Here is a 23,768-nt window from a genome sequence, read left to right as displayed (position 1 = left end):
TCCTCTGACCATGCTCTCAAAAGAAAGTGAGTGTCGTGCCAAACCTCTTCCTCTTCCTGTGTTCCTGCTCTATCTAACAAATGGCGCTTGCTGCCTGTCATACGGTGTCAGCCGGAGGCATTGAGCCACAAGCTCTGTGCTCAATACCGAAACTCAGCAGGACAAAAACATTCTTCTGGTGTGTTACCTGTATGCACTACTGGCAACACCCATCTATGGTATAAAGGCTTAAAGCATCGTTCTGCTTACTGCGCGGTACTGTTACGCAAAAGAAAAAAACTAATACATATGTGTGTAACAAAGCGCTAAAGCAAAGGAACAAATATCCTGTCTGTTGCGTGTTCCTTTGTTTGTATCCTGTCCGTAGCCTGCTTTTGCAAGTTTAACACAAGGTAACATAGCAATTTCAATCAGTGGAAGTCAACCATGGTGATAAAACAAAACAACATAGATACACACCTGTGTGGTTCGTGAATAAGCAGGCAGCAGCGGCACCGCTCAGCGGAAACCAGCGAAACGCACTTTCCTCGGGTGGTCTCCACATGGTGGCTGTGCATTGGAATAAAGGCACACCACTTGCATGTAATTACTGCACGCAACTGAAATGTCTTGCTCTCTAAACACATTGTACAGTGGCTGCTGTCTGAAGATGAATTTGTTGTCAGTTCCATGCAAAATATTTAATTTAATCCCTGAAAACCCATAACAAGATCCAGCTGCTATGGGTCCTTTGAGCACTGGACAAGCTGACTGTGATTGACTCACGGGGCTGAACGTCCAAGAAAAAACCCCTGAGCCCTGGAAGACATCACGACCGAAGACTCTAGAATAATAAGGACAACCTGGGTCTTTAAGTGTATGTAACTCTGAGTAAGTTCAATGAATGTAGAATGCAAACAGTGTAGCAGATGGTTTTCGCAGAGTAACACTCATTATATACTAGTCACTGATAATTACGCCTCAAAGCAAAACTTTGGGAATAATCCCATGCAAATGGCATTGCTGACTGATACCAAGCCCACAGCCGCACACATGCTTCCGCCTCATCTTAACGGCTGCAAAACTCTCCTTCACCACTTGGCCATAAAACCATGTGCTCCGCTGTTTGCATTTCAATCGTTGTGTATAACGCGTGGGCATTTTTCTATTCCCCCCCCATAGGAACGCCACCGCCATGACCGGGGATAGAAGCAACGACCTCACATACAGCGGGGCAATGCCGTAGCCACTGCGCCAAGACTGTGCGTGGCGCTCGACATGTACAGACGCACATACCTGTGGGTGCCACTTGGAAGCTACCTTTCTTATACCAATGTCACACAGGACGCCTTCTATCAAAATTGGCTTCCTCGTGCAGGCTCAGGAAGGCAGCCAGTGGTGATAGACAACTTCGATCCCAATCGAGCGTGATCGCATTGAAAGTGCCTTCTGTGACGTGGGTATTAGGCAACCTTACTAGTTGTTGCCATTGGAATGTATGCATGGCTTGGAATACAAAGTCACAATCTTGAATGGGTAAATAATTGGCTAGCACCAAGTGAGCACTGTCACAATTCGTCACGTCATGAGGAGCTGGCTTCAATGCCCCTTGTGGTTTACCAAGCGTCTGTTCATGGCAAAACTGGAATGTCTGAAATTCTGTTTGCGAAATCTACTACAGTAGACCTCCAGTAATTCAACTTGATGCCAGCCAACTTGACGCCAGCCAGAAGTCCCCACCGGCACAAGTTAATTTCTAGGGGCCCGAACTTTTGCTATTTCGACTCTAGAATTGACCTTCGCTGGATGATTCAAACTTGACCAGTGAGCACTCATGTGCCTGACCCCTATGGTGCCCCCAACAGCGACAACTTTAAATGAAGTGTCTGTTTTGTCAAAGCTTAGGGGACAGTGAACGCACTGAATACACATCATCATCATAATCATCAGCCTGGCTACGCCCACTGCAGGGCAAAGGCCTCTCCCATACTTCACCAACTACCCCAGTCATGTGCTAATTGTGGCCATGTTGTCCCTGCAAACTTCTTAATCTCATCCATCCACTTAACTTTCTGCCGGCCCCTGCTACGCTTCCCTTCTCTTGGAATCTAGTCCGTAACCCTTAATGGCCATCAGTTATCTTCCCTCCTCATTACATGCCCTGCCCATGCCCATTTCTTTTTCTTGATTTCAACTAACATATCATTAACTTGCGTTTGTTCCCTCACCCAATCTGCCCTTTTCTTATCCCTTAACGTTACACCTATCATTCTTCTTTCCATAGCTCATTGCGTCGTCCTCAATTTAAGTAGAACCCTTTTCGTAAGCCTCCAGGTTTCTGCCTCGTACGTGAGTACTGCTAAGGCAGCTGTTATAAACTTTTCTCTTGAGGGATAATGGCAATCTGCTGTTCATGATCTGAGAATGCCTGGCAAACGCACCCCAGCCCATTCTTATTCTTCTGATTATATCAGTCACATGATGCAGATCTATGGTCACTACATGCCCTAAGTAGATGTATTCCCTTACCACTTCCAGTGCCTCGCTACCAATCATAAACTGCTGTTCTCTTACAAGACTGTTAAACATTACTTTAGTTTTCTGCAGATTAATTTTTAGACCCACCCTCCTGCTTTGCCTCTTCAGGTCAGTGAGCATGCGTTGCAATTGGTCCCCCGAGTTACTAAGCAAGGCAATATCATCAGCGAATCGCAAGTTACTGAGGTATTCTCCATTAACTTTTATCCCCAATTCTTCCCACTCCAGATCTCTGAATACCTCCTGTAAACACGCTGTGAATAACATTGGAGAGATCGTATCTCCCTGCCTGACGCCCTTCTTTATTGGCATTTTTGTTGCTTTCTTTATGGAAGACTACGGTGGCTGTGGAGCCGCTACAGATATCTTTCAGTATTTTTGCATACGGCTCGTCTACAGCCTGATTCCGTGATGCCTGCATGACTGCTGAGGTTTTGGCTGAATCAAATGCTTTCTCGTAATCAATGAAAGCTATATATAAGGGTTTGTTATATTCCTTGCATTTCTCTATCATCTGATTGGTAGTGCTAATATGGTCTATTGTTGAGTAGCCTTTACGGAATCCTGCCTGATCTTTTGGTTGACAGAAGTCTAAGGTTTCTTATGGATTAAGATGAACCTAATCATACAGCAGCCACTCTTCTTTTGGAGAGCTTGCTTGCTCTAATGCTGCTGAGAGGCTATTCAAGCAGTTTTTTATCATGGCAGTTGGTGATTGTGGCTTTAAAACTGATCATTCATGACCAATACTTAGATGTCCTTTCTGCACTAGTCCGTGCAGGCATTGCACCTAATTACTATACCAAAAAATATATATACCTGCTGTAAATATATGCATCTGCATATATTAGACTTCAACAAATAGCAAACTGGCGCTCCCTATGGCTAATGCTACTTAACGTTTCTAAATGCAAGTACATGTGTGGAAGCTGCAAGCGTCAAATCGTTAACCACCAGTGCTCTAATTCTACAGCTCATTCAAGTCGACTCTTACCATTATCTCGGCGTCACAATCACAAATCAACTTTACTGGTCAACACACATTATGGATCTTATAAACGACTGCTCCAAATCACTTGTTCTCAAGATATCACTTTCTAAATAATGCAGCAGACATCGTAAACCAGACTGTGCTAATCGGTTGTGCAGCTTTCATTGTGTTAATTTGTGGTTTTAATTGTTTTGCTCATTGATTTCAAGCATGTACACCAAGTTCTTTTTTCTCGCTGTATAATTATGACCGTAGTGTTTGTCAACGTCATTGCTTCCACCATTATGTAATATCCTTAAACCGTGTTATATCGAAGTAGGTAAAATCGTCAATTTGCTTCGTTATATTGAAATTTCGTTGCATTAAAATTCAACCTTTTGTGCAACTAAGTACAGTTGCCGTTCAATTTTTCTTACAAGGAAAGGAGCCGCAGAATTTTCGTAATTATCGAGCCATCAAAAGAAAGCAAATCTGAATGAGAAAATTTACCTTGATGAATTTGGAAGTAGGAGATGAATGATACAGTTTCTTGCCACATCAACAATATCTTCAAATCAGCGGTACAAATTATGCGGAACCAGCCATGTTTCTGTGTGCGCTCCATTCTCGCAGCATATAGTGTCGCCCGCATCAGGACGACGCTATCGTGGAAAGCGCCGGCAGCGGATGCATCGTCTACCTCTCGCTCCAACGAGTCACCGAAACTCGAGATTACACAACCTCCAATACTGAACACGCAGGAAGACAGCTATAACATGATGCCAGGCTGTCTCGGCACACCCACTTTGCACATGTGGCAGACTACCTCTAAAACAGGGTGCGCAGCTGCGCACGCGCTCCGTCGCGCTTGCAGCCATACGCAGCCACGTCCATGACATGCGCCAGAAATCCCAAAGCGCCAACTGGCCCCCTTCCCGCCCCGCCTCTCGCGCCCTTGATCACACTTCCCTCCCCCTCTTTCCCTTCGCTCGCACAGAAAGCCAGCACTCATGAAGCCATCATCTTTCTTGTCTCGTCCTCACACTTTCACTCTCACCTAAAGCACAAACTGTGTGGGCCATGATAGGATCTTATTGCACTTGGTCTTTATACGGAACATGATACGGCTCCACTTAGTGCCTCGTGCGATTTGAGAGGTGCGCTTGCAAGCAGCTGCTTGTAATTCAGTCATTTGACCATCTGTGTCCGCAGAAGTTTTCATTTAGGTATTTTCTCGCCATTCCTCCACGGCAGAAGTGAAATTTCATTATATTGAAATCGCACACACACTTTGGTATACTGAGGTTCTAAATACACGGCGTGTTATGGACATGAGGTTACGAAAAGTTAAATACTTTATATCGATAATTTCGTTATATAGAAGTTTGTTATATCGAGGTTTAACTGTACCCTGTAAGCAGCCGTTAAGGGACACAAAAATTATGATGGCGATTATTATTCTATATTCGATATTCACCATGTGTATTTGATTCGTATTCGAAAAAAATTTATATTCTCCCACCTCCACGGATAGGTGATGATTATTGCAATAGGGTTGGCAACAATATCCGTGAATGCAACATGCAATAACACGCAAAATTAGCTGGCACCACGGAAAGGGAAACTGAGTGCGTGCCAGGAGCCTGCTGCTCTCGATCATGCGTGCCTCACGCGTATTATTTTTCACATGGGGTCTAGCATCTGAAAAACGTATCATATCATTGCACTTCGGCAATGCAGTAAGCGTTGGTGCCGAAAAATCCCATTTTCTTTGAAAAGTGGTAAAGAAAGGGCGCAACTATATCAGGGAATATTTTGTGTTCTCGATCTTGAATGTTGGCACGAAGAAATCTTACGACACGAGATCGTATCAACGAAGTTCTACTGTAAACAGGAACACATGTTTCAAATTTAGTGGAGAGTATAGAAGAACTAATCTCAAATACAGTGAAGCATCTGAAAAGGCTCGGGTATAGATTTCAGGCAGAGGCAGAACAGACAATTAGGGCTTCCAAAGGGTGAGTACAGCTTCGCTGACTTTGATGTCCGAGTTGCTCAGACAGGCATCTTTCAGGGGTCTAGTTCATGCATTCTACTCATTGTGTAGAACATGGCAAGTTTCTAACGTGGCCAGACTGCCTGCTTCCTTTTCCAGCTGACTTCACTTACCAGTTCGGGGGTCCTGCTCCTGCCGGGGGCTACCCAAGGGTGATTGGGAAGTGCGCAGGTTTCGCATTTCGGCCTGCAGGTCCAGCAGCAACTGATTGTTGAGCGTGGCCAAGTCACGGAACGTGTACAGCTGATACAGGTATACGCACAGGGCCAACAGGGAGACGAGGCGGCGGCACAGACCAATGTGAACGCCCAAGGGGCTCTGCAATGACCAATGGGCAACAACAGCCGTTCCTCTAAAGTTACACTGAAGGAAAAATTAAGTCGAGCTCGGGCGATAGATTATTCGTCTAGAAATCTAATCGTTTCCTGTGTGTGCCAATATGCGACTTCGCTGCATAGCATATTGCTACCAAAAGTTCCGCTGCTGCTGATGCTCAATTTAAATTGCCTGTGCTGGAACAGACGAGCTGACGTAATCTCCATGTGACCTTCCATCTTGGGCGCTCTCTGCGAACCAGCCAGTGCCGACGTCACGTGAGAGGTAGCACAGCCCAAACTAGGTGATGCCACTCCAATTTTTCATTTTTGTCATTTTCTCACTCGCAAAAGTTCTGTTCTCACTGCAAATGATGAGTTCGCTAATAGCAGAAAAGCCTAACCTGTTGATCTAGCTCAGCTTAATATTTTCTTTAAGTGCCCCTCTAAATGCCCAACTGCAACAAAAGTTCAGGGCAGCGTGAAAAAAAATAAAGAAGCTACTTTTAGATTAATGCTGAGCTTAGTGTCACAAAGTGGCAGCACCTCACTTCCCCTCCTCCTCTCTCTTCTGGATTGGATTGGCACATCTCACTACGCGCTTGCGCACGCTTTTCCAGCCACAGATTGGTGTGCGCCTGGTTTTCGCACTGGGCTTTTAACAGATGGCTCATCGCTCTTTCTCTTTTCTCTGGAATGAATTGGCACGGCTCGCTATATGCTTGTGCTCGCATTTCCAAGCACAGATTGGTGTGCACGTGCTTTTCGCACTGGGCTTTCCACAGATCACTTGCTGCTCGCGCTAAAAGGTGTCTGCAAGCACAGAAGTGCTTTTTGCCACATACGTACCGTGTAAGCACAGACAGGTGTGCGCATGGTTTTCGCACTGGGCTTTCAAAAGATAGCTCACGTTTAAAGATGAAGTGAGCACCGGTTAGCGCAGAAGTACCTTGCCACAGGCTTTCCATGTATGTAAACATGTAGGAATGCCGGAAAACACTCATCCAAGCAAAGGATCAGAAAACCAAGCTTTATTTTGCTTTACTTTGTGATGTACTGTCACACTAGGTAGCGCCAAGGAATGGCTTCTAACAAGCACAGGAAAGTCTTCCTACTGGGCAGCGCTGAGCAATGGTTTCTAACAAGTGGAGAAAAGAGTCCTTGCAGCATGTGTGGCGGTTAACTGAATGCCACCACAGCCATGTCAAGTGCGACTCCAGTAGTGGGGCAGTTACCCCGTACACAGCGGTGAGGAGGTGGCACTACACTTTTTGCCAATAACTTTTGTTTTTTGAGTGTGAGCACCTGTGACGGGGTCCAAAAAGTTCACACTGTGGTTTACTGTCTCCCAATGCAGACTGAGGCTCACTCCATTAGCATCCACTAAATTTGGGATACAGTTGTATGTGGCCTACTCGTCACTGTGAATAATGGTCCCCGGTTGAACATTGACTGCAATAATGGAGCCTGGCGTCACCACTTCTCGTCGGTCGACCTTGAAATGTTGCAGCTCCTCTGTGGTCACGCAGACCATGTCGACAATAATGGAGCCTGGCGTCACCACTTCTCGTCGGTCGACCTTGAAATGTTGCAGCTCCTCTGTGGTCACGCAGACCATGTCGAATACTCATGGTCCACGATCCGGCTTCAAGCGCTGTGCGCTCACCGTACCCCAGCGGCACACCAGGACTGGTGGCATCGTAGGAGTAGTGGGGCACCTGCAAGGAGCTGGGGTTCAACTCGGACCACCCAACCTGCAAAGGTGAAGCCGTCATATTGTACAGGAAGACTCGGAATGGACACCGGGCTGCCTTCCAGTGCTACAGGTGCCGAAAGCACACATTGTAGTTACACGGTACCACTGCAATGCACGGGCAAAAAGATGAAGGAAGATGTTTCGCCAACGCAGACCACCTCGGCCTTCCGAACATTCACTCTCTCCAGGCATCAAGTGATTTGGCTCACGTACTGCGAGAGCAAAAGCATAGACGCGCAGCTGTTGAAGTAAATGACCGGTGACTTGTTCACTCTGTCGGAGCACGCCATCACCGACTGGAGGAACGACACTCGTGAGGCCTCACAGGACGAGCTGCTGACATGACTTCCACTTGGTGACCCCAGGAAGATAGCGCAAATTGACGAGTGCCTTCTTTGCAGCAAGCGAAAGTACAATGGAGGCCACCTTATGACGGGTGACAACGCTCTGCCGAGCCACCAAAATCAGGACAGTGTTGCAGATGTTGCAGTGGTTTGTTGACACGCGGGTTCAGCATATTTTGATCGGCGGGCCACTGATGCTGGCTAAAGCTTGAGACTTCGCGTTCCTCTTGCATTTTCCCCACTTCTGCAGAGGCACTGGCTGGCTACATCAGTTCAAAGTGCACAATGGCATTGTTTTCAAACTGATTATCAGCGATGGGACTGCAGCAAGTGACGAAAATGTTACCGCATGTTTTTTAATGAACAAAGCCCCCATTGCGAACTACACGGAGTGAAATGTCTATAACGCAGATGAAATTGCACTGTTTTATCACATTCTTTCGGATAACATGCACATGATGAAAGGCAACGTGTGTGCTAGTGGCAAGCAGTGTAAAGTATGTGTTACCGTGCTTCTGTGCACAAACATGAATGGCAGAGATTGGCACTTGCTCTTCGTAATTGGCAAGTCGAAGTAGCCACCTTGTTCTTGCAACTATGAGCCCGTGAGCTACAAGCACAATGCAAAAGCGTCGATGATGCTTGACTTGTTTGCCGAATGGCTCGTCGAGTTCAAACACAACATGCAGGAGCAAGGCAAAAGCATGCTGCTAGGGCATGATAACTGTTTGGCACTTGGTGGCAATAACTGTGCTATCCTTGCAACCAATTTTCACATCTATAGCGCAGCCACTTGACATAGGCATTATTCACGTATTTAAAGCAGCGTATAAGCAATGCATTGTGCAGTGCATGCTGATCGCTGTTGGTCATCCAGCCTCCAACTTGCCGCTTTTGAGTTTCCTTTTATTTGGCCGTTGAGATTGTGAGGGCGGCCTGGGCAGAAGTGACGGCATCTTGCATTAGGAGCCGATTCCTCAAGATTGGCTTCGTGGACACGCTTGATATCGAGCCCAATGTTTCCCAAGAAAACAAGTCTGTCAACGACTTGTGGCAATGCGTTTTCGATTCCGACATGGGCGTCTGTGACATCGGCTGTGAAGATTTTGTTCTCGCGGATGATGATGCTGGCATCATGCAACTGTGCACAGATTACAACATCGTTCCTGAAGTGGAGGCTGAGAGAAACACTGAAAAGTTGGATGACGACCAATCTCGAGAACCAAAACCAGTAAGCGCATCAAAAGCCATAAGCTATATCGAGACCTTCCAGCAGTTAGTCGACATCAAGGGCCTCGATGAGGAGAACATTACCACTTTAAACAAACTAGAGACAGCCATCAAGGTCTGCACTGCAGAAGCAGATGACCATAACAGACTTTTTTTAGCTGCTTTAGACTTATTACAAACTTCCAGATATATAATGAATGGGTGCCACGTGACACTTAGGTTCGTTATATGTGGGCTCAACCATAATGTCTTATTGTTGACTTTTACATTTTCTCGCTTTTTGATAAGTGGTGAGCCCAATTAAATGGGACATACCTTTGGTACGACAGACTTTGAATTAAGAAGGTTTTACTGTACAGCTGACTTCTGTTTGACACCGAGAGAACGAACTAAATTGAATAAAACAAGACGCAGAAAAAATATCAGAACACACCGCTAATTCATTTGGCAGTTTTTGCCTGATTTTATCATGCCTCCAAATGGCATGTGCGGCTGCTTTCTATGTGTCCAAAGTAGAATACTAAGGTAAAAATGAAATCAAAGATCCTAAAGTAGAAATCTAATACACACCTCATATTTTAGTAAGAAAAATGGGCAAGGGTCTAATATGTGTTGGAACATGGCACCCGGTATCAAAAAGTCAGCTTCACCACAATACAGCATTGTTATGAGTAAAAGGATATGAACGCTGAAAACACAGTTTTGGTTTCGCACCCAATTGCAGCTCACAGGCAGTTTTCGACCTAATTTTCTTGGAATAAAAGGCACACATTAAAATCACATAAATACCACCATGGCAACATTCTGAGCTACTGCTATTGATTGAATATATTCCTAGGGCCGGCTGAAAATAGGCGTTTTCGGCAGGCAATCACGCGTGTTCAACGAATTCACTGTCCGCTATGCTCCACCGTGACATGCTACCACTAAGGGGGTCAACTATTGAGATCACCATAATGGCCACACGCATGCATCCTAACTGGTCCAGTTTGAATTATCCGGTGATTATCGATTTTAATATCGAAATGACGAAAGGTTGAGTCCGTAGAATTGTATGGGCACGGGCCAGGACCTCTGGCTGGGATCGAACTTGCCGAAAAATCTAATTAATCAGAGTTGAATTAACGGTAGCCTATAGTACATACTTTAACAATAAACAGGCAGGTGGAAAACAGGGGCACTCACATCCGACGCCAGTGGCGCAGACCGGTCAATAGCGTCCAGCGAGGCCCACTTGACAATCAACCGCTCAGCCAGCAGATTAACCAGGAAGAGCAGGAGCAGCCAGGGGCGGGCACCAGCCGTGCGCTTGGAGGCCGTCATGAGGAAGGCCAGGACCACCGCGATGGCGTAGTATCCCAGCGAGTGCAGCGTCGCAAACTGGTCCACAAAGAATGCCTGCAACCATGGAGGCAAAAAGATCCAAGAGAAACACACAATGAGCTTCAATTGGTCCACAAAGAATGCCTGCAACCATGGAGGCAAAAAGATCCAAGAGAAACACACAATGAGCTTCAATTAGGGTCAGACTCGTCAGCAACTTGCGTTTATCGAGATGTGCATGTGTTCCAGTGAAACTGTATTAGGGAGTTCCCACAACGTGTAGCAGTGGCGACATCTGGTGATGCAGTCGGCATCAAACATTAGTCAGAGCCGCCAGCAATACAGCCTGTGTCAGCACAGTTTCCCGCTAAAATCACAAGAGGGAACTCCAGTGCTGCGATTGTTCAAATACAAAAGGAATGACAGTTAGCACATGAATTTGTCTGATCTTCATGCATGTGGCTTGAAACGTTAGTGCAGCTTTGTTTACTACGCTCCATCTGCCCTTACCGGGCTAAATTACAAAGCAACCCATAAAACCGTACTTCCGTAATTTCCGTAAATCCATAAATTTAAACGTAAAAGGCAATAAGGGCGTGTACCCATGCTGAATTAGTGCAAACAGTTGCAGGCGTAACACAATAGGGTGATTCTACGAGTTTTATATATGTCATGTAAGAATATTAAAACTGCACAGAACCGCAAATTTTATTCTCGAAAAAGCGTTCCCGGCAAGCCCAAGAAATATTTGAAGGTGGCGGCGCAAGTGTCCTCCCTATCGCTTACCACAATGTTTTTCGATTTCACAGCCGAATTAAATGCTAACAAAGAACGTTGTGTCAAAAAACATTTTCTGCTCATTTTAACACGCTTCACAGTAAATTAGTTTCGTGTGTTTCTTTATGCTGTCCACAAACTACAAGAATGTTAAAACATTCCAAACATGGCTGAAATTAGAAAAATTTTCCAACTTTCATGCGTCTTCGCGAGTTTTCCATTTCACACAGAAACTTGAAAAACATGTCAAGCATAGAATGTTCTCTTTCAACATTTATGCAAAATATCATCTTCCTACATGAAAAAGAAGAAAAAAATAGTTAACTAAACAAGCTTATTTAAAAAAAAAGTCATTTTAGAAAAATCAAATGAGAAGACTCCAGTTCTAAATTTTGCAAAAATGTTGGATGGTAGCCTGCATATGTTGGGCAAAACATGGGTGCAATAATGTTTCATTTGTTTTATTCACAAAATATACCGGGCCAAAGAGGCACATGTTGAGCGTGCTGGCTTCAATAACATTGCTGGTTCTCTATCAGTTATCATTGCACACAAATTTAGTTCCAATTTCTTAGATGCTTCAGAACTTTGCTCTGGCAGCTTGTTTTCAACAAAAATGTATTGCCAGACTATATTTGTGTCTAGCATGTGCTGGGGTTTGAGGCTGCCGCCACCTGAAGCGCTAATGCGTACTGAGTTTACAACACACCTCTCTGGGCATTGTGCATACACCTCCATTATTCGCTTGTCAACAGCATGCGAGACACCACGAGTGCATGTTGTGGCCAATGTTGGCCAAAACCCATCTGGTGCACCAGTAAATCATGTACTATAAGTGGCACCAAGGCAGGCTAATCCGTGAGCAACGGAGTGCTCCGATAATCAGCAGGTGCGCTATTATGGAGGTGCTGCTTCACTGCAGGCTCCCCATCCCCCCCTGTGCAATGGATACTGTAACCTTCTTTGGCACCGCCACGTGCACCTCACACTGTACCTTTCTAAAAACATTTCGGAGTCATTTCCTTAGCCGTTTATTTAGCTTACTGTTATCACATGTTTTTCGTGTCGCTCACAGATAACATCTTCCTGTCTTACCTTGACTTTGACCTCCTCTGCATTTCAGCTGTCTGAATACATTAAGTGCAGTGCGGCATCACTGAGCTAAAGGCTGCCGAAGTTACCCAATTTATTATGTTTTGTTAGAACCTTGCTGGCACACTTTCCCATGCCGAGAACAGCAGAGGGCACTGGTGGCGCCAGATGGACTTTGTCCTTCGATAACGAGCGTGGCCCACACGCTTTCGAAAGCTTTAGACAGCCTTGCCCATTGAACATGAAACCGTGAGACATTCTGGAAGCTCAGTCACGACAGCAGCACAGAAAAAGCGACAGAAAGAGTGTGGTGCTGTTCAGTATAAATGTTTCGACTTGGTGTAGCTGTTCACCGCATGTGATGCAGGCAGCTCATAGCTCAGTCAGAGTACTCTGTGCTGATTATTTACGCGTTCCCAATAAGAAGATTGCTAAGAAAAGAAATCCTTTGTTGTGTAAAGGTTTTGGATGTTGTCTCCCGGCAGAAGCTGCTAGCAGTGGCTGAGGGTATTCACGACACCAACAAGATCTGCCAGTACTGCTTTACGTGCCTCAAGGATATCCTGTCTTCATCCAGTGACACCTGCACAAAAGCAAACGAGGCATTTTTTCACGAAGAAGCGATTGATGACTTAGACAGGTACGTCCATCTTTCTTCTGATGTTTTACCATTGAAGCCACCATGTTCCATTCACAAACGCAGCAGACGATCGTACGGAAACAGAAAACGGACCGAGATTGGAAGCGCCATGGTGACAAAGATATGTTCAGCTTTAAGCGCTGCATACGAAAGTGTCAATTCACCTGAACCATCTGTGACGGAATGTTGTACATGCGCTGGCTGGTTGAATAGCTTGAAGCAAGCATACGAGACTTCAAGGTCCCATCCAGAGCGCCTCCGTCTCTTAACCATCGTGCCATCAGAAGTTGAAAATAAACACGTTCCAGAGACAACCCCAGCTGTCACAACGTACATGCTCAGAAAGGCCCGAAATAGGCACGAGGATCATGGGATGTGGTCGAATTTTACCTGTACACAAGGTCAGGGTTAAGCCCGTCAGATGTACAAGCTGTGCTCGACTACTTCACCAAGGACAAACTTGGGTGCTCTCGGCAGAGCCCAAACAAGAAAGACGTGTCAGTCATCACGAAAGGCCAGACAAAGTACGTCTCAAAGTACTTTATGACACATTATATCTGCTAGATGTTCCAGATGTCCAAAGCAGCTCATCCTGACAGTGCCATCACCGTGTCAGTTTTACACCCTGCATCCAAAACAGGTGCTGCTCGGGCCACAAGAGGTTTGCATTTGTGCTTACTGTGCCAATGCCAACCTTTGCATCTCCACGCTTGAGAACATAACCGGCATGGAAATCTCATAGGGAGACATGAAAGCATTGTGCCTCTTCGGCTCCCCAACCACAGATTGTATGTTAGGTGAATGCAAACGCTGCCCATGGAGTGAACGCCTTACTTTGGCCAGCCTGGGAATGGTCGACAAGGACGAGGTCACATTTGCTGTTAGGGAAAGCAGTAACCGTGACTTGATCAAGACGTTGTCTTGAACTCTTTTTGTGAAAGAACTTGGCAAGTAAATAACCAAATGGATTGCTCACGAATGCATACGCCACACTCAAGCCGCGGCTATTCATGAGGCAAAGTGCAAGCAGTGCAGAAGCATTGTTCTGCGCTTTGATTTTGCGGAAAACGGGATTGTCCTCCCAAATGAAACACAGTCATACCATTGGCACAAGACACAAGTGTCCATTTTCACCTGCGTCTCCATGACAAGGAAAGCAACACACAGCTTTGCTGTCACAAGTGACAACATGCATCACGACGCAGCACACGCTTGCTACCCCCTAGGTAGAGTGCACGAAGTGTTAGATGAAAAAGCACCCATCTACTGTCATGTAACATACGTCAGCAAAAGTGCAGTGAGCCATATTAAAAATAGGTACCAACTGTAGGAGTTGTGCCACTCCAAGTATATATCTGCAAGGTGGATGTTTTCTGCTACCGGGCATGGGAAGAACGCCTGTGACGGTGTGGGTGGCCTCCTTAAGCACCAAGCTTCCCTGCACAACCTGAGGTCTGGAAGTACCGACTCTACTCGGTCAGCACATGAGACACGTCTATCAACTTAGCTGAAACATCAAGAATGTGGCCCTGCTCCGTGCGCCTACTGAAGCCATCGAGGAGCATTGTCAGCAGAGTAGAAGTCAGTGCCACGTGTGCTGGGAATTCAGTCACGGCATGTGTGGGTGTGTGCCCGCGACCATTCAAGCGGACATGCACTGTCCACTGCGAGAACTGCCACTAGCCAGCTGACGGCGGTTAAACCCTTTTAATTACTGACTGCAAAGGGCGTACGATAAATTAGTTCAAGCACCACGACTAGTATCGAGTTTGCTCTCTCTTGCGTCACAGAAAACAAAGCAGAAAACACGTTCTCTATTCTTGCCACGATAAGAAACCAAGGTAAACCTCCCTTCGTTTGTGGCAACTGCTGCCTTTCCTTTCTTAAAAAGAGAGTAAACGTTGAACCAGAATGAGTCATCCCGGCACTAAAGCCAGCACACTCAACATGGGTCACTTTGGCCCATTATATTTTGTGAATAAAGCAAATGAGGAAGCATATTACTGCACCCACATTTTGCCTGACATAAGCGTACTTCCATCCGAATTTTTTTTTTGAAAATTTGGAACTGAAGTTTTCATTTTATTTTTTGAAAATAAGTTTTCTTGAAAAAAACCTGTTTAAATATTTTTTCCTTTTCTTCTGTTTCATGTAGGAAGATGATATTTGCTAGAAGATAATAAGTTTCTAGTGAGTATTTACTGCGGCACAATTAGACGCAATAGGGGATTGTTGTTGGTAACACGCGTTCGGTTCCGCCGCGCACAATTGGCCAAGACCGCACCGACTTCGCGCGACAGATGAAGTCAGCGCAGCCTATGCTAATTGCGTGTGGCACAATCAACCGCGCGCTCCCGGCGGACGAAGTCTGCACATACTAGGCCAGTTGTGCGCGGTGCAACCGAATGTGCGCCCTTGGTTCATTTATTGATTTTCAAATGTTTTTGACAAGTTTTTTAACATGAATTTACGTATCGAATTCCGGCTATATCGAACTATTTTGCAATTACCACACTACGATATATCGATGTTCGACTGGCAGTTGTGTGGTGTAAAGAGGGGCAAATGAATTAATGACAAATGAATGACGAGAGGCCAGCAAATGCAAGGGAAGGTATAAGGAGGCTACGGAAGAGGCTGAAAGCCGCTTGGAGCTTTCCACATGTGGAGGGGCGCTCTCCCCTTCTCGATGGAGGGGACGGCGTCAAGAGGGAGCTGCCAGAAGCTGGCATTTCTCACACGTCTGCCGTTGGGCTTGCAATTTTGCACAGGTCGTCAAATCAGACAGGACATGCACATTCTTCTCACACTGTATAATTGAGGTATTTAATGCATTGTCTTCATGCGGAGCTTGCAAGGACTGCACTAATATGTCGTTTAAGCATGGGATGTCACAAAATCTGAAGACATATAATTGGAGTTCCACTGTATAAATGCAATACTCTTGTTGGTTCGTGTGACCATTTCTTCACGCTAACAAAGACTAATGGCGGTTTGTCCTTGCTTGGAAAAAGAAAACTTATTGTATCAAGTTGCAGTGAATATCACCATCAATGTCAGAGGCTTGTTTATAACTATCAACAAACCAGAGCATTGGATCAAGCGAATGGTAGATTGGGCTTCGATGTGCCAAAAGCCATGGGACAAAAGCCACCCATGCATGCTGCACTTCAAGCCATCAGAGAATCCAGCACCACGCGAGCGCCTCTTCGGTGCTGCTAACATGACTACCAGAAAGCACAGGAATTCTCTACTAAAAGAGACCATTAAGCTTCCTTGCCTCCATGGCTCATCCTTCGATTGCATCCACATGAGCTAGTCATGCTGTATTCACGCAGAGTGTTGCCAACAGGCACTTATTGATTCAAATATAGGGCGGTTTGCTTTCCTGCAATACCCACGTGCATGAGTTACCAGTCTTGCTGATCCTTTCTTAGTTTGTGTATGTAAATCCCCAATTTCGATTATTTGATAAATAAAATATTCCCGACAATCGACTCAAAGTTTTTAGTCAATGTCCAGCCCTAATAGTGACCATTACTACTGCTCACATTACCACAAACACATCTGCCTCACTGCACACTCCACCCAAAAGAGACCCTGACGTGAGCCCAAACAATGCTTTTTCACCTGCACGTAGGACAGGCGAAGCAGGCTCGTGTCCAGCATCTCCCGGTGCTCGCGGAGCGTTGAGTGTGCGCTGACCAGCTCCTGCCTGAGGTGCTCAGTGTTAGCAAACATCTGCTGCTGCCGCCGCACCAGCTGCGCCTGGGTTTCGGCCGCGCGTCTCAGCTCGGCTGTGGCGCGCACGCTGGACGCACCCAGCTCGGTGATGGTGCGTGCCGCCTCCGCCTGCCATTTACGGCTGCGCAGGAATGCGCATATCACCTGCGAAATGCACACATGGCCAAGAATTACACTTCAACACATGGGAGGTTGCAACAGCGATTGATTGATCCATCCATGGCGTTTAACGCCTCAAGGCAACCTTAGGGCTATGACAGGCACCTTACTGGAGGGTTTCAGATAAATTTTGACCAATTGGAGTTCTTTCACGTGCACCTACGCTTAAGTATACGAGCATCCTCACATTCTGCCCCCATAAAAACCACATCATGGCTGCTGGGAATCAAACCCACTATCCCATTATCACTAGAAGAACTCAGTATCCATTAAGCCACCACAGCAGGTGTAACATTTGCAAGATCACAAAACAAGCCAGAATTTCTATCATTTATAAAAAATCCCAGAGAGTTTGTAATTATGCACACTCAGATTGCGTGTTTTCATCTCAGAAGTTGACAGCCACCGTTGGCCGGTCTCATCTCCATGTGTCAGAAACCTCAACCATGCACCACACTGCCTCGGCTCCCTATTTGCATGCGAACACGCAACCAGCCCTTCCGCAAAAACTGTAAAGTTAAAAAAATACCGCCGATTCCACCTGCCTGCGTGTGGGTGAAGAACTGGGTGTACGAGGTGGCCAGAGGCTTTTCGAGGAATTGGGCCAGAGCTGGGCAGCGCGACAGTGGCTGAGAGTCGGGACACCGAATCGGCGGCTGGCCCATCTTCTCCAGGAAGCAGCTTGTGAAGGCCAGTGCAAGCCGACCCTGCACCGGCAGTTGAAGAGGATGGCATAACTATTACACCAGTGCTTACTAAACTACTGCTACACGAACCCGCCTCCCATCCCTAAAAATATACACTACGTAAATATTGTATTGCCACAATGAAAAACTACTATACCAGTGTATGTTTAATTGGTTTAGTAATAATCTCCAAACCATAGGCATTATGAAGGGGAGTGGTTACCTATGATTCAATATGTTAGTATGCAATATCTGCTCGTACAATTCTATAACAAATGTTACATACAAAAACAATTTCCCCGGCGTAATTTGCTCAATGATTGAAGCAGCAATTAGTTTTTGTGCAGGGTGGAGATGCACAATCAACTGTGATGCATACATTTATTTGTATCTAACATGTTGTATCATGAATGAATGATAAACTGAAGCAAGCAGCATTTGCAATACGTCAGAGTTGTTCACATATCTCCACCCTTTGCTTTTCACTACATGAGCAAAAACCCCGCACTTCAGTCTTGGTATTTCAATCATTGGGTAAAGTACAACATCAGCTATAGAGGGGCAAAACGAGTGACGGTTGGTGACAGGTAACTGTGGGTGCAGGAAGATGGTTCCAGTTGCGCAATATTCTGGGCATAAAAGATTCACTGAGAGGTTTGGTTAGACAGTGCTTAACCCCAAGCTCCTGCAGCGGATGCCCGCCATCTACTTTGGATGTGTCTTGGTGCAAAGACAATTCGCGAAAGTGTACTTGAAGGTGTGAAATTGAACAGTGATCAAGCTGACGACAATGAAAGATGGATTGCGGACAAAACATTTTATAAGTCACTATTGCAGTACCTCTGTGAAATGGGCCTGCATGCTTACATTTACATTTAGTTCCTGAAAGGGAAAATTTACATCAACCCGTGTGTAGCGCGAAGCTGCAAAGGAAAACTACATGGGTTTCTCAGAAACAAAGCCTCGTAGTTGAAGAAAAATGTGTCCTGGTCTTCAACTACGAATCTTTGTTTCTGAAAAGCCCACACGGCGTATTCTTTACAGCTTCGTGCTACATACGGGTTGTCAATTTTCCCTTGTACGAAATTTCCTCCACTTTGCAAAATTCTGCAGAACTAATTTGCCTTACATTTTGTTTCATATTGACGTTATGCCGTGTGGCAACCCAAGCGGTGGGGGGGGGAGAGGAAATCATGAGCGATTCCACTCTGTGAAGGTTTCACTCTGTGACCAGTGAAGCTGTTAACCACTCGACACAGAGGCAACACCATGTTTTGCACAAAGGTACTAACTCATTTGCCGTGATTTTTACATACATTGGCATGGACTACAGAACCACCGCACCAAGGAGCCAGAGGAAACTAGACACGCGTGATGGGACCACCACCACGGGAGAGCGGAAGGAAAGTAGATTCGCAAGCACTTGGAACACCGGTGCGAATGTACAGTGCTCACGGAATGAAACGCGTCAATTTAGGGCTAAGTAATCCGCATACTTTCGTTTGAACCGACTACAGTTCATGTCACATCGACGTAATTCTGGCGCGTACACTTACATCGGAGTCCTCGTCACCTTTGGTGACCAAATTCCTAGCGACATGACATGGTGCTCTCGCATACTTTGCACATATGTAGGGTTCTACTAAATGCTCGTGTCCCATTTCATTCCGTGAGCACTGTAGATATTGCCGACGCAGGTATCTGTTCTTATCAGCTTAATATGTGATACAGGTTGTATTTAGACCCAAGATATTAAACTTATCTTTGGAAGTAGACAGAGTGCTTGAAGCCTGCTTCACCTCTGCCACGAGTAGGCACGGTATTGCACAATCTTCAGGATCGGCCCACAGTTTTATGCAAGGAACCCTAGCCATACACAGTTTCACTGTAAGAAGAATGAACTCTTCTAGATAGTCAATTCCAGTCAAGATGCACTTAGAAGGCAAACGTCAAGTGCAGCACAGCACTACAGCCAGGGCCTGGCTGTAGTGCTGTCGAGCGTGGAACCAGCACCTGGCAACCGCAATGTCGCTTCATGTCACAAACATCAGCCTCAACTGACACTATAGTACAATGCCCCATACCCTCACACCACTTCCCGGTGCCTATGCAACGCTGCGTGTTCCTCAAGGTCAGTATTTGAGCGGCAATACAAAAAATTCAACTCGAATGAATGAGATGTATTATAGCCTCTTTCAATATATATATTGTGCAACTCCCTAAGTACACTGCTAGAATCTATGCTATGCAAAACATTTTGCACATAACCGGATATCTAGCACCATTTGGTGTTCTGCAATGTGTTACCAGATAGTGCAAGATGTCCCTACAGAGCGAGCAATTGCGCATGTGAATGTGTGGGACAACGGCAAGGTGACAGCGTGATGAAAATGAAGACAGCTTGATGACGACGGCATCGAAAATGGTACAGCTGATTTACTATACTCTTGTGATAAAACATCACAGCCTGTTCCATTACGACCCCTACTTTGTGAAGCGGTGTACTAGGATATGGAAGTAGTACGATTCTTTGACTGCCATTTCACTTGTATTGAGAAAAAAAATTTTTCAGTACCTTCTGAGTTTTCTAACAAATCTGCCTTTAGAGAAATGTTGCACACCACGCCTAGAGGTCTCGACCAATGGCAGGCAATGCTGCATTAAGAACATGACAGTGCTGAACAACTATAGTAGTATTGCATGCAGTGTCATTTCGCTTATTAAAAAATCAGCCGTTTATACAGAATAACCTTCTACATGGTCTCTATGCAAAACAAAATAGTAATCTCTATACCTAGGCGAGTCTTTGTGCGCTCAAATTTGCAGGCCAGCTGGCTTGCTCTTCTAGACACTGTCAATTTCCTTCATTTAAGCTAATCGGAGCAGGTGTGATGACGCAATCGATAACGGACTTGCAGAACTTAAGGCTTCACTTTAGAGAAGTCGCGCCGACTATTTGGGATTGGTTGTGACAGTGGGTAGGTACCACTCAGCTTTTGGATCCATGTGGTCATCCTGAAATGCACGTGTGTGTGTGTGTCCCTTATATACATATTTCTTTTCCACCGCTCACTTTACGGCGGGCCAGCGTGTTGGCCTACTCCTTATTTTACTGTACGCAATAGTGACAAGATCAGTACGTATGACAATCGCTTCCATTCAGCTCCACCACGCTTTCCGTGGCTTCAAAGGAACGATAGGAACCTGCGGTAACGGTTCCCTCACTATTATGTCCATCCACGAAGCGGTGGCCGACGCATGTCTATATTAGATAGAAAAGTTCGAGCAGTTTTCTAGGACCGTGTTGCACGTAGCGCGAGCGCATACTCGCGAGCATGGCGTCACAAGTTTCACACCACGCAGCTTAAGAAAACCCGCGTGAAACTATTCAGCAATGCAAATATTAATCAAGCGGTATGCCAATGCATACCTGCAACTCCTCGGTGAGCTCGTCACAGCCCCGTTCCAGCCGTGCGACCGCTTCACTCCAGCACGCGCCGTACTCGGGTATCTTCGCCAGCACGGATTTGTACTGACGTTCGCCTTGTTCTACACCGGTTGGCGCCACGAACTGCGGTAGTCTGACAGGCTCACCCGTGGCCGCGAAGCAGGACACTGCTACTAACCACGCTAGAGAGACGTGCCAAGCCATTTCTAGACTCGGTTTTAGCGGCAATTAGCGAGGCAGAAGCGATGCTAGAAACAAATACCTCGCCGCCGCCGGTGCCATCCGCGTTCGAAACGGACGCCGGCGAGTGCAAAGAAATGATTGATGATGATGATGACGAAGGAACGGATCGCTACGCCACTGTGTGGTAGTCTCTGTATTCGGCGTAGCGGCGGAGCTTAGCCGTTTGGACCACATTTTATTGTTTTTCGTGCGACAACAGTTACATGAAACCGATGGCTGCACAGAAAACTGCGCGGTTTCTCATATTATAGGACACAAGCAAGCTTACGCCGACGCTCTACGCGTACCGGACTGTTGGAACTCGTAGCCAAATCGGCTTTGCAGAGCTGCACCGTGCTGGGCACGGAGCATGGTGCAGGTGCATAGAAAGGTACCAAGCTCGGATGCAGCGAAGCATCTGAAGTAAGCGGTTGCCGCATTTTTTTATGCGAAGCATACTAGCCGCACAACCACGCTCTTCCTTGCTGCGCCGCGCGCGGCCGCGTAGCTACCATATGACGTCATAACAGCTGCAAAAGCGGAGGCTCAACTCGTGCGCTCGCTTGCGGCCGCGTAGCTACATAGCCGGGTCTCAGCTCGTGCGCTCGCCTGCATGAGTTGTTTCTTCGTCTAGCCGAACCAAATATAGCCAAGCAATAGCAGTTCACCAGGCTAAACAGTGGTTCAACAACTAAAATAAAGGCAAGTATGCTTCGCACCCTGGGCTTAACCTTAGCTAAGCCACAGCCATTTTTTTTTTCGCGTATAATCCGCATTCTCTATTACAACATCTCGAAACGGAGTGTGCAGTGTTCAACAAAACACTCAAATCTCTGAAAACAGTCAATCGCGACTCGTCCACAAGGTATATTCGACCGGCAGGTCCGTTCTCCATTTTTTTGGCAACGTTCATAATCTTATCTTCTTCTGCGCTGTAAGAGAGAGAGAAATTAACTTTATTGGAGTTCCTTTTCTTTCTTTCTTTTTTTAATTGGCCCCCGGCCGAAGGGGGCATCGATGCCTTCATCGTGTGGCTGGCCGCCCTTCCCGTCATCACCCGTGCGCGCACGCAGACGCGTACGCCTACGTGTACGCGTAGAAAGACGCGTATCCCGTGCTGCGTGTGGTTGGGCCTGGCTCTTGCCTACTTCTACGCTCTCTGGATCAGTTTGAGCTGGTCGTCGAGGACCGTACGTGCAGCTGGATCCAGAAGTGCCTCCCATTGCTCCCTCGTTATGTTCGCGTCGTTGTGTTCTATATTGTGATCGCGTGCTCTCCCACGTAATCTGATACAGGTTTGGTGCGGCCCCGCAGCACGGGCATTCGTCCCTGTAGGCTGTGGGGTGTATGCGATGTAAGATATGTGTAGGTTCGTGTAGGTGCCTGTTTGGAGTCTACGCCAGCTAGGCAGCGACATCTTCCGTATTATTTTCGATGGGGTGGTGCATATCACAAATTAAGCGACTCGCTCGATCTGCGGTATATATTGTTCAGCATGACTGAATGCTCGAGGTCGACCGCAGTCTGGGTCTTCTGTTACCCGTGATGCCAACGTGGTCCGGTATCCAGATGTACTGTCTAAATAAGCGGTGAAGTCATCAGTGTCCTCCTTGGGTATAGGCTCGCTAGGAGTCGTACAACAATTAAGTCTTCCGATTTCTCCCTGCAGGCCTGCTCGGAATCCGTGAGGATAGTCGGTGGTTTATTTGCGTATTGGTATTCGCGAATAGCTAACGCGATGGCAAGCTCTTCGGCTTCCGTGACCGTGCAAGAGCGGGTCGATGCATGCCTTACGAGCGCAGCTTCATCGTGATCTGCACTTCTGGTTCGCCGGCACCGCGTGAACTAACAACATAGCCAAAATACAATAGGGCAGCCCGAAAAGAGGAAAAAGGGGGCGACCATGAAAAAGGCGCACGGGGGTGGAGTTCCCTAGGAGATAATTACAAACGACAGGGAACTGTGCCTGGAGGTGTGCCTTCACGGCAGCACGGCACATACTGCGGCGAAGGCGCACCTCAAGGCGAAATTCGCGTATAACCCGCGCTCCATTTTACTGCAAATTTTTAGAGTTTTGCTGCTGCTTACACGCGCGAAAATGCGGTAACTATATACTACACAACTAAACCCAATGCGTTCAAGTGTCCTTATACCGTAATCCTCTGAAATGTGTATTCTTATTCAGGTCACTACTTTTATGTATATCCTGTAAAAAGCTTACATTTATGCAGTACAATGCATGCCCACAAAATAAATGTGCCGAAATGCTAACAGCAGCTCACACGAATTCACACTGTGAGACGTTGACGCAGCAACGTCATGAGGACGAAGCTGAGGTTTCACGTTTGTTGAGAAGAGGGTAGTGATGATAGTGATGATAGAATGTATTTAATGACAGAAAGGCAGATCAGGTGCGCTGGATGAGCTTTCTATTTGGCCTGCTACTCCGTGTATAAAAAATGTAGAAGGAAAGAGGAAGGAAGTGCGGTT

At 46.3% G+C, this 23,768-nt stretch overlaps 1 protein-coding gene and 1 non-coding gene across 2 annotated transcripts in view; one reads left to right on the top strand and one right to left on the bottom strand.

The window, feature by feature from the left end:
* Nucleotides 1-21,386, bottom strand: part of LOC135896147 (uncharacterized) — a 34,982-nt gene extending 13,596 nt beyond the window's left edge. The window contains exons 1-6 of the mRNA XM_065424507.1: nucleotides 21,039-21,386; nucleotides 17,468-17,629; nucleotides 16,650-16,907; nucleotides 10,373-10,585; nucleotides 5,657-5,861; nucleotides 460-549 (exon numbers count right to left, since the gene is read on the bottom strand). Of these exons, the coding sequence (XP_065280579.1) occupies nucleotides 460-549; nucleotides 5,657-5,861; nucleotides 10,373-10,585; nucleotides 16,650-16,907; nucleotides 17,468-17,629; nucleotides 21,039-21,260 (1,150 nt within the window). The 5' untranslated portion in view covers nucleotides 21,261-21,386. The remainder of the gene's footprint in view (nucleotides 1-459; nucleotides 550-5,656; nucleotides 5,862-10,372; nucleotides 10,586-16,649; nucleotides 16,908-17,467; nucleotides 17,630-21,038) is intronic.
* Nucleotides 19,268-19,461, top strand: LOC135896371 (U2 spliceosomal RNA). Its single transcript, XR_010562686.1, has one exon. It is a non-coding gene; the product is annotated as a U2 spliceosomal RNA (small nuclear RNA).
* Nucleotides 21,387-23,768: the final 2,382 nt, after the last annotated feature.

This window comes from Dermacentor albipictus, chromosome 8 (assembly GCF_038994185.2).
Source record: "Dermacentor albipictus isolate Rhodes 1998 colony chromosome 8, USDA_Dalb.pri_finalv2, whole genome shotgun sequence".
Classification (NCBI taxonomy): Eukaryota; Metazoa; Arthropoda; class Arachnida; order Ixodida; family Ixodidae; genus Dermacentor; species Dermacentor albipictus.
The sequence above is the reverse complement of the archived record's forward strand: the minus strand, read 5'-3'. Positions and strand labels throughout refer to the sequence as shown.